At 42.3% G+C, this 11,273-nt stretch overlaps 1 protein-coding gene across 1 annotated transcript; it reads right to left on the bottom strand.

Moving 5' to 3' along the window:
• Window positions 1-1,299: 1,299 nt before the first annotated feature.
• On the bottom strand, window positions 1,300-10,243 carry TSEN15 (tRNA splicing endonuclease subunit 15). The gene is made up of 4 exons (XM_087726549.1): window positions 10,079-10,243; window positions 8,599-8,680; window positions 7,974-8,109; window positions 1,300-1,696 (listed from the first exon to the last, which is right to left on the bottom strand). The coding sequence occupies exons 1-4, from the start codon at window positions 10,241-10,243 to the stop codon at window positions 1,492-1,494; spliced, it is 588 nt and encodes a 195-aa protein (XP_087582675.1). The 3' UTR covers window positions 1,300-1,491.
• Between the last annotated feature and the right edge of the window lie 1,030 nt (window positions 10,244-11,273).

Raw genomic sequence — 11,273 nt, 5'->3', positions numbered from 1 at the left:
TAATTAGACAGACAGACAGACAGACAGACAGACAGACAGACAGACAGACAGACATAAAGAAAGAAAGAAAGAAAGAAAGAAAGAAAGAAAGAAAGAAAGAAAGAAAGAAAGAAAGAAAGATGTTCTTTCTGCAGTTCGGCGGTTCAAATCTCACCAGCTCAAGGTTGACTCAGCCTTCCATCCTTCCGAGGTGGGTAAAATGAGGACCCGGATTGTTGTTGGGGGCGATATGCTGACTCTGTAAAACCGCTTAGAGAGGGCTGAAAGCCTATGAAGCGGTATATAAGTCTAACTGCTAACTGCTAATTACAGTACATTGAATTATGTTGAATTATGTACACAGGTACACTACATGTGAATAGAAGACAGAATTTAGACCTGGTCGGTGACATCTTTTTTTTTTTTTTTGCCAAAAGTTTTTTTTTTAACATACATATAATATAATCCAAAGTATACCATTACATCTTAACAAACATTTTTTTTATAATTTTTTTTACAAAATACAAAGAAAGAAATAGAACTCATTACATGTTTACAAACGCAAATGGCAAAAATTCATATATATATATATATATATATATATATATATATATATATATATATATATATATATATATATATATATATATGTTTTTTTATTTGTGCTGATAAATAAATAAAGGGAGACTAGTATAGATCTATTTCAAGCTATTTAGCTCTCATCAGCTAGCCATACCCTTACTGGGATTTGAACCTGGGCTATATGGCATACTAGGCACACTAGGCAGAGATCTTAGCCATTAGGCCACAGGCTCTTATCCGTTATCAGCGAAGCCAGGGTGAAAGGTATCTATTAGATTTTTACAACCCCTGGTAAGCCCCAATTATGGGAGGAAGCTAACTGCTTCCATCATCTGTCCTTCGGCTCGTCACAAGAGATACACACACACACACACACACACACACACACACACAGTTCATCTCACCTTGCCTATCTACATATCTACCTAAGGTAAGTAAGTAAAGGAAAAGGAAAAGAAAAGAGGGAAGAAAAAAAGAAGAGAAAGAAAGGGAAAAAAAAGAAAGAAACAGTATGAAGCTAGATGACTAATTCTATGCAGGTATACATAACGGATTTTTTTCTATCAGATCCTCAAAGTTTTCTTTTAAAGGTATACTTTATACGAATTCCATTTGTTTCGGTCTTTGACATGTTTGGAGTTTGGAGTTTATTCAATTTGTAGGCCGCCCTATTCCCCGAAGGGACTCAGGGCGGCTGAACAAAGCCAAGGGAGGGAAAATTACAAAAAGTAAGACAAAGACAATCAGACAATACGAACAACAGACATTTTTGATGTCTGACTTCGTTACAAGAGGCAGACATGAATATCTTGCCAATCTTCAAGCTTTAGTGGGGATTTTTCAAACAAATGCTCCAATTCCCAGCTGCCCCTTTTAATACCGGACACATTCACATTAGAAGAATCCGGAAAATCCTTATCGGCTTCCCCTTCATTTCGACAGCCTCTTTTTCTTCTTCCTCCCGTGTTTGCTGTCTGCATCTGAAGGACTGTCCGGAGGATCTGGCATTACTAAACCGTCCGTCAATTTATAGTAGACAATTGTAGAGTCTGTTTCAACTATGGCCAGTGTGATAGAAAGGGGGGAATCCGGTTTTGCCTGCACTGTGCCTGAGCTCTTCATGATCTGCCTTAACCTGGAAAAAAATTGAAGGAAGGTACGAAAGTCATCACTGATGCCCATCTCATTTAAATGCCACCTGAAAACTATCCAGCTTGTTCCCTGAATTAATAATGTCCACCGTTTGTTCCTAAAAGCTTTTGTGATTTTTTTTCCCCAAGCGCTATAACTATTATAATGAAGACCTGCCAGAAAGGAAAGTTGGCAATACTTAGGTGTTGTGGCCCAGCAGGAGCCGTTGGAGCTGCCACCAGACTCCGACAGCGAGGGGCCCTATGAGACGGCTTTGGAGGATGTGGAGGACCCTGGACAGGGTTCCGACTCCGAGCAGGGCGCAGAGAGGCTGTTTGGCCACCAGGAGGCGCCTGAGCCTTGGACCAGTGGGGAGGAGACAAGGGAGTGTGATCCGGACGTCAGCAGTGGGGAGGAGCTGTTGTTCCTGGATGCCCGGCACCGGAGAGCTAATAGGCGTCAGGAACAGTTGCGCAATTACAGGAGGCAATTGCACTCAGCTGGTGGTAATTAGGCTCCTCTCCAGACTATAAAAGGACTGCTTGTACACACGCCCCTTTTGCAGAAGTCAACACATTAACTAATGTTGGAGAACAGTATTGTGAGCTTGGCAGGCTGGATTGCTGCCAAGGCTTATCTGTGCCGGTTTGCTGCCAAGGACCTGTCTGTCTGTTAATAAATTCCGTAAAGTATCTTTGGCTCGGAGTGCTTTGGTGTGGGACGAGGGGGGTCAGAACACTTATGTATCCCAATTTTAGAGATATTATGGCAGAGGTGTCAAACTGATGGCCTGCAGGCTGGATGCGTCATGCACAGGCCATGCCCACCCCAGCTCTGCAAAGGGGGGAAAAAATGTCATGATACGTCATGTGACAGCAATGTGATGCAGCGAGTTTGACACCTGTGTATTAAGGGGTTCCACACTGCCCAACTGTATCTCCAACAAATCACCATTGTGCTAAAATGGTATAATAATGTGAATGCTGCCACTACATACTGGCATCCTTAAAGCCGAGGTGGCGCAGTGGTTAAATGCAGCACTGCAGGCTACGTCAGCTGATTGCAGTTCTGCAGTTCGGCTGTTCAAATCTCACCGGCTCAAGGTTGACTCAGCCTTCCATCCTTCCGAGGTGGGTGAAATGAGGACCCGGATTGTTGTTGGGGGCGATATGCTGACTCTGTAAACTGCTTAGAGAGGGCTGGAAGGCTGAGTCAACCCTGAGCCGGTGAGATTTGAACCGCCGAACTGCAGATAACAGTCAGCTGAAGTAGCCTGCAGTACTGCACTCTACCCACTGCGCCACCTCGGCTCTCAACGAGGAAGTCTCATTCACTTTACAACTGTGTTACTAACACAGTTAACGCAGTTGTACTGTGTTACTGTGTTACTAACAACTGCAGTGATTCATTTAACAACTGTGGCAAGATAGGTTGTAAAACAGGGCAAATCTCGCTTAACAAATGTCTCCCTTAGCATCGGAAATGCTGGCTCTATTGTGATGTATTTTCCATCCTTTCTCATTTCCACCCAGTCTTATGCACGTATGTTCAGGAGTGTTCCCTTCGAATTCTTAGCTTCAATGCCCCATTTTATGCCCCACCGCAGTTATTTAAATGCAGGCATATCCTTTTTTTTTAAAACTGGGACCAAGTTAAAAAACAAAAATACAAAACAGGCAGTGAGTAGCAAAGATGTCCCTGTTATTTCACCTGAAACAGGTGACTGTCCACATCCTACTCTCTGCTGGTTATGATTTATGTGAATTATCCTATAAGGGAAGTTACCTCTGGCTTACTAAGGAAGTCAGCGTTTCTGACGCCCGCAGGCATCACTGCCGGGGCGGAATTCATTTTACAAAGGGTTATTTTGTGAAAGGAACAGAGAAAGGAATCAGACTGCGAAGCCCTTTATCTGTAAAAATACAGTGAAAGCATTGTATGGCGCATCTGCCATGAATGGGGATTTTGACAAGCTCTGCAGCAGAACAATGCAAGCTGATATTCTACTTGAAAAGCCCCGTAGGGCCAAAAATTAAAGTTCCAGTGGAAAAGAGGCAAGTGGGATATGTATTTCCACATTACCTGCCCCTTCGTTATTGTATGAGTTTATTACTAAATGAACATCGTTAGCAGATTTATTGGAAAGTGTTCACACTGTTAACATTAAGAGATGTTCCTATCAAACTACTTATATATATATTATAGCAATAGCAATAGCAGTTAGACTTATATACCGCTTCATAGGGCTTTCAGCCCTCTCTAAGCAGTTTACAGAGTCAGCATATTGCCCCCAACAACAATCTGGGTTCTCATTTTACCCACCTCGGAAGGATGGAAGGCTGAGTCAACCTTGAGCCGGTGAGATTTGAACAGCCGAACTGCAAAACTGCAGTCAGCTGAAGTAGCCTGCAATGCTGCATTTAACCACTGCGCCACCTCGGCTTATTAGAATAATGTTACGTTGAATTATGTTCCAAAACCCAGAAATGTGATTGCTTTGAGGGGAACGTTGGTTGTATTAAATATGGGAAATTACTAAGAGAATAATTTTGTGGGGAAATTGGGAAAAGCACTATTATTCCAGGTATTAAGTACAGGATGTATACGCTTCCAATTTTTGAAAAGGCATTTTTTTAAAAAAACAAACAAACAAATGATTGTTTCTCTTTGACACAAGTTTCATGGTATTTTACAACAGTGTTTATTTCTTTTTACTCTGAACTATTTGTATTTTCTTTAACACTAGTTTGACGTGGCATGTTTAGATTATTCATTCCCCCCCCCCATTTCTTTTGTTTTCCTTGTTTTCTGTTTTCTGTAATTATGTTCTTTACTTTTATTTACAGTTTGGTTGCAAATATGTTTTAGTTAGTTGGAGATATGTTTTGTATTTTTTTAAAAAAAAAACCTGTAATAAATTATTTTTAAAAAAAATACCTGCACCTTCTCACACTCATCTGAAGATTAGCCCCAATTACTTTGGATGTAGCAATTTTACTAACTGCAAAGGAGAGAGCAGGAATGAAAAAGCCTATTAAAAGGCAACATTTATTACTTAATTTTGAAAATAAAGCCAACTAGAACCTTTCTACTCATTCTCCCACATATCACCTCTCAATTACTAGAAGGATCGAGAACCACATTAAAATTTATAAATCTCTGTTTTGCAGGGATAACTTTTCCACCTGCGTGACCCGCCAAAAGGGCGAACGACAAATCCGCGCCCGACTAAACCGCGTCGCTAAAACTGTGACGTCATCAATGTGCCGACAACAGCGCGGCGACAACAGCGCGGAGACAGAAGGACGTTTTACAACAGCTCGGAGACAGAAAGCCGATTTAACTTAAGGTAAGGGTTAGGTTTAGGGTTAGGTTTAGGTTTAGGGTTGGGTTTAGGGTTAGGTTTAGGGTTAGGTTCAGGTTCAGGGTTAGGGTTAGGTTCAGGGTTAGGTTCAGGGTTAGGTTTAGGGTTAGGTTCAGGGTTAGGTTTAGGGTTAGGTTTAGGGTTAGGTTTAGGGTTAGGTTCAGGGTTAGGGTTAGGTTCAGGGTTAGGGTTAGGTTTAGGGTTAGGTTCAGGGTTAGGTTTAGGGTTAGGTTCAGGGTTAGGTTTAGGTTTAGGTTCAGGGTTAGGTTCAGGGTTAGGTTTAGGGTTAGGGTTAGGTTCAGGGTTAGGTTCAGGGTTAGGTTTAGGGTTAGGTTCAGGGTTAGGTTTAGGGTTAGGTTCAGGGTTAGGTTTAGGGTTAGGTTTAGGGTTAGGTTTAGGGTTAGGTTCAGGGTTAGGGTTAGGTTCAGGGTTAGGGTTAGGTTTAGGGTTAGGTTCAGGGTTAGGTTTAGGGTTAGGTTCAGGGTTAGGTTTAGGTTCAGGGTTAGGTTCAGGGTTAGGTTTAGGGTTAGGGTTAGGTTCAGGGTTAGGTTCAGGGTTAGGGTTAGGGTTAGGTTCGGGGTTAGGTTTAGGGTTAGGTTCAGGGTTAGGTTTAGGGTTAGGTTTAGCGTTACATTTAGGGTTAGGGTTACGTTTAGGGTTAGGTTTAGTTTTACAGCACGCTTCTGTCGCCACGCTGTTGTTGGCGCGATTCAGCGCTCATTCGTCGGAGCGCTTTAGAACACACGGTTTTGTCACCGCGGTTTAGTCGGGCGCAGTTTTGTCGTTCGCCCTTTTGTCGGTGAACCTTCCACCTGCACACGCAGTAAAGGTGTTCTGTATGCTGGGTACTCAATGAGTATATTTAGAAATTCCAAAGACAAGAAAAGGTTAAGAAAAGGAATATATAAAGTGGTTTGTAATTTGTCTCCCTTTTATAATGATTTCATAGCTGAGTGTTATTTCAGCTTTAACATAGGGAAAAATGAACATATCTCCATTCCATGAAGCTTTTGAATAACTTTTCATCCTTATAACGCAACCCTCTTTCCAGACCTAGGAAATCTGGCCAAATGACAATCAATGTGGTAATTCAGAGAATGTGTACAGAAAGTAGGGTTTTGTGAACAAGTGATAGATTCTTTGATGGACAAATGAAAGGGGCCACCTGCTTCACACATACACAATGGTAAAAATTAAATATTGGAAACCCTCAAAGGCTGGGGGTACATACATAATGCCATAATTAAACAAGGATACTATGCACAGTCTGAAGAATCTAGTTTGTAAAATCCATATCTCCTCTAATAATAATTTGTTGCTTTTCCTTTTTCCTCTCCCACCCAGAGAAAGAAAGGGTAGAGCCAGTATGAATGAACTCCCCTTCTTTGTTATCTGTACTTGGTGAGGGGAGATGATAGGAAGGAAGGAAGGAAGGAAGGAAGGAAGGAATAGCAATAGCAGTTAGACTTATATGCCGCTTCATAGGGCTTTCAGCCCCCTCTAAGCGGTTTACAGAGTCAGCATATTGCCCCCAACAACAATCCGGGTCCTCATTTTACCCACCTCGGAAGGATGGAAGGCTGAGTCAACCCTGAGCCGGTGAGATTTGAACCCCTGAACTGCTGAACTAGCAGTCAGCTGAAGTGGCCTGCAGTACGGCACTCTACCCACTGCGCCACCTTGGCTCGGAAGGAAGGAAGGAAGTCAATATATTGAGAAAAGCTGCTTAAAAGCTAGACGCAGCTAACAAATGAGGAAGGAAAATATTGGGCAAGAGAGAAGGCCAGGCTGACTGGCTTTTCAGGAAACTGTACCCAACCACAACCAGCAGAGACCAGTTTGGGAAAGGCTTCTGTTTAAGGTCTTATGAAGCAACACGAAGCAAAATTGTAATATACAAACCATCTTGAGCACGGCTAAGTTACGTTTTGCTTAGAAACCAGTTAATTCAGCGTAGTAGTGAAGGTGCTGTGGTCCGAAACCAAGAAGATCCAGAATCACACAGGATGGGCCTTCTCCGGGTACCGTCGACCAGACAATGTTGTCTGGCGAACCCCCCCCCCCGGGGGAGGGCCTTCTCTGTAGCCGCTCCGACCCTATGGAACGATCTACCCCCGGAGATCCGGACCCTTCCCACTCTCACGGCCTTCCGAAAGGCTATTAAAACCTGGCTCTTCCGGCAGGCCTGGGGCTGTTGACCTCATGAATGAGGTCCAGCCCCGCCTAGATTGAGAGCATGAAGTGATCTTTTAATCTGTTTTTATTCTCTCTATTTTAATTTTTATTTTTGAAGTGTACTTCTGTAAGCCGCCTGGCATCCTTCGGGATTGGGCGGCCTATAAATTTATTAAACAGTTAAAATACCTCCTGAGACACATTCATACCCATGTGAGTTCTCAGAGACCTCCCATTTAGATCAAGTGTGGTACTTGAGAGACCGCCTGCTGCCAATTACCTCCCATAGACCCATTAGATCTCACAGGGTTGGCCTCCTCCGGGTTCCATCTACCAGCCAATGCCACCTGGCTACTACCCGGGGGAGGGCCTTCTCTGTGGCAGCTCCGGCCCTCTGGAATGAACTCCCCGCAGGGATTCAAACCCTCACCTCTCTCCAGGCCTTCCGAAAAGCCGTCAAAACCTGGCTTTGCCGGCAGGCCTGGGAGTGATGAGTTCCCTCCCCTCTCGACATGTATGGTTCTGTGATTCGTGCTTATTTTAATTATCTGTAGTTCGTTTTATGTTTCCCTTTTTCCCCTTCTGAATTGTTCGCCGCCCTGAGTCCTCCCGGAGAAGGGCGGCATACAAATAATAAAATTCTATTCTATTCTATTCTATTCTATTCTATTCTATTCTATTCTATTCTACATTCTGCAAAAATAAACAAATAATACAACGCCGGCCCTCTGCAGACACGCACCTCTCGTGGCTGAATGATACCTGGGCAGGAGTTGGCACCACTACCTGCAAAGGTTCGTCTTCTTTCTCACGTCCATGGAGACACACCAGCTGGAACTCTGCTAGTCCAGTGAAGGATACCTCGTGCCAGTTCCTGACTGAAAAGGGTATAGCAGAGAATAACAAATTTGTAATTTGTAATTTGCAATTTTAATAGATTTGTATGCCGCCCAATCCCGGATTAGGGTTAGGATTAGGATTAGGTTTAGGTTTAGGGTTAGGGTTAGGTTTCGGGTTAGGTTTAGGGTTAGGGTTAGGCTTAGGGTTAGGTTTAGGGTTAGGTTTACAGCGCGCTTCTGTCGGCGCGCTGTTGTCGGCGCGCTTCAGTGCTCATTCGTCGGCGCGGTTTAGAACTCACGGTTTTGTCACCGCGGTTTAGTCGGGCGCGCTTTTGTCGTTTGCCGTTTTGTCGGTGAACCTTCAATAGGACACAGTTTGAAGCAGTAGCTGTAGAAATCTAGGGATTTCATGAATCACATGAAAATTATCCTTGCCGTTTGTAAATACTGTGCATACCACAGCACTTACACACACACACACACACACACACAATCTTAAATCCCTTGAAGGTATCTCCACTAACTTACCTTCTAGAAGGTCCAAGTACACTAAGAAAGCGGCATACACCCCTCTGCTGTCAGCCACTTTCAATGACATCATTTTCGTGAGCTGAAACAGACAATGGAGAGCCACGGATGTAAAAGCTATTAACAAGAGTTCTCGGAAATGATATTCTATGCAACAAAAACCCAAACAGAATCTACAGAATCCCTGAAAGTATTTTCCCATCAACTGCAGAGGGTTTTCTTTTTGGCAGAACTCCCAAGAAAAAACACAACACACGTTTTCTTTCAAAAAAAAATGGGGGGGGACGGGACGGGAGGAAAAAGCCAGTGAAAATATTTAACACTAGATAAAGTCTGTTAAAAGACTTGCCGGTTGTGTTTTAAATGCCAATAAAAACTATCCTCCAAAAACTGTGGCCACAGGGAATAATTTACTGTAGCAGCACGAATGGTTCATAATGTAGGTCTAGTTCTGTCTTAAGCTTCCGTTCTGGAACTGATTTATTTCTGTGTTGTGCTTATAGCACCTGGCACAAGAAGAAGAAGTTATAGACGATTGTGCCAGAATCCAGACACGGAAGGATTGGGCCCAGTCTGTGTCTCTTGTTTTACATGGGGCTGCTTCTGAAAAGTGTTCGGAGACTACAACTGGTCCAGTTGTATATTAGGCTTGATGAGGGGTGTTAGGTTTTAAAGTAATATGATTGCACATGTATACTGTCTTCTCTTATTTTTTCTTTAAAACTAAGATATGTTAAGTATATTGATATGGAAGCAAAAATACCATCAACATAGAATGGAGTTTGCTCAGAAGCGGAAATATACCAATGGGAGGAAGAGTGGGAAACAGAGGAGAGAAGAAAGATAGGAAGAGAGGGATAGGAGAGAGGGCAAGGGGGGAAGATGAGGAGGATAAGGAGGAGTGGAATGAAGAGAGAGGAGAAGGAGAAAGGAAGGGGAAGTAGAGTAGGAAAGGATGATGGAGGGAAGAAAGGAGGTAGGAGAGAGGTAGAAGAAAGAGGTGTATGGAGAGCAGAAGAGCTAATAAGGGGTTTTTATCTTTCTGGGCGTTGATGACAAGAGGAACTGATGTAATTACTACTTAATACAATAGGATATTGGCTATGTAATAGTGTACATGTGATGGTATGTTATGAAAATGGAAAATAAAAAAGTAGAGCCTTCCACCACCTCTACTACTGGTTCGCCCGATCTGGGCTCTGATTTGAACCCAGAAATTTCTGGCTTTTTTTACAAGCAGAGCAGGCATGACAAAATGACTTTTTACTTTTTACTTGGCAACTTTAAGACTTGTGGACTTCAACTCCCAGGATTCCTCATCCAACAAAGAAAAGAAAAGCTGGCTGAGGAATTCTGGGAGTTGAAGTCCACAGCTCTAAAAGTGGCCAAGGTTGGAGACTTGGCTACAGATACCGGTAGATCAGCAAGCCAAGTATGGGAAGGGAGATTGTATGTTCCCCCCGGTTCTTTCCCTACTAACCGTAGGATGAGTAGACATCCAATCCTCTGGAAGGGCCCATTTCTCGGGCTTTGAGGCTTCCTCCCCCTGGCCCCAAAACCGGGAGCATCCAGCAACCGAACCTCCCTCCTCGTTTGCTCCGCCGCGGTCGCCCTCCTGTTTTTCCATTCCCGATTCGAGTGTCATTCAGCTTCGTTCCGGTTGGTGTTTCAACCAAATAGTTCTTCCGCCCAACTTTGGAACGAGCGCCAAGGTTCCTCTTTTCAGCAAGCGAACGTTTCGTTCCTAAGAATATTTGCTTTCTTGTCTCGTTCAATTTTTTTAAATTTCTTATTTTTTAAAAAAACATCCTTCTTTAGCAGTTCTTGATTTGAAATTTTTTCTTGCAGGAGCCGATTTTTTTTTTTTTTTTTAAAAAAACACCCTTCTTTAGCAGCTCTTGATTTGAAAGGCATATTTTTGAGACAACAGAGAATGAGATAAATCTAAATCATTTTACAATTCATTAAGTTACTGTGCTGGTTCTACAGAATATTAAGCAGCATGATTAATCTCAAGCAACTAAATTTAAGTATCCCTATTGGTAGATGTAAATATTTCTGACTATTTACTTGAGACTGCTACTAATATAAAAACATAATTTAAAACCCCATTAATTTACAGGGGGCAATATTGATATTATGTCAAGATTGATAAAATACAAAAGGTTTTCTGGAACAACTTTTTAGTCTTAACTGGTGAGGAATAGAAGAGATCATATTGTCATGTAATTTTTTTTTGAACTTTCTATATAAATTAGAAAAAAATCCTCATTTTAGAGAAAGCGAGTAAATAACCCCTGGTTAACTATAATAATAATAAAGAATATGTTAGAGCAGTGTTTCTCAACCTTGGCAACTTGAAGATGTCCGGACTTCAACTCCCAGAATTCCCCAGCCAGCATTCGCATTCACTGGCTGGGGAATTCTGGGAGTTGAAGTCCGGACATCTTCAAGTTGCCAAGGTTGAGAAACACTATGTTAGAGAGAGGAAATGTTAGATGTCCTATTAATTGACTTTTTTTTTAGAATATGTTATAAAGATATGGCAGATTGATTGAGACTGGGGGAAGGGAAAAAAATGCCAGCTGTGTTTTTGAAATCTTAATTAAATTAAAATGGTGGTATGGTGACAGTAAAATATATAAATTTTTAACATACGCAATTTAAACTGAATG

This window comes from Thamnophis sirtalis, unplaced genomic scaffold (assembly GCF_051295495.1).
Source record: "Thamnophis sirtalis isolate CommonGarterSnake01/CBP01778 unplaced genomic scaffold, rThaSir2_p1.2 scaffold_12, whole genome shotgun sequence".
NCBI classification, from domain to species: domain Eukaryota; kingdom Metazoa; phylum Chordata; class Lepidosauria; order Squamata; family Natricidae; genus Thamnophis; species Thamnophis sirtalis.
The sequence above is the reverse complement of the archived record's forward strand: the minus strand, read 5'-3'. Positions and strand labels throughout refer to the sequence as shown.

Coding starts and splice junctions, on each gene's coding strand:
- TSEN15 (XM_087726549.1), bottom strand. CDS start 10,243: ATGACACTCGAATCGGGAATGGAAAAACAGGAGGGCGACCGCGGCGGA. Junction 8,681..10,078: donor GGATGTCTACTCATCCTACG/GTTAGTAGGGAA, acceptor TGTCTGTTTCAG/CTCACGAAAATGATGTCATT. Junction 1,697..7,973: donor GTATCATTCAGCCACGAGAG/GTGCGTGTCTGC, acceptor ATTTTTTTCCAG/GTTAAGGCAGATCATGAAGA.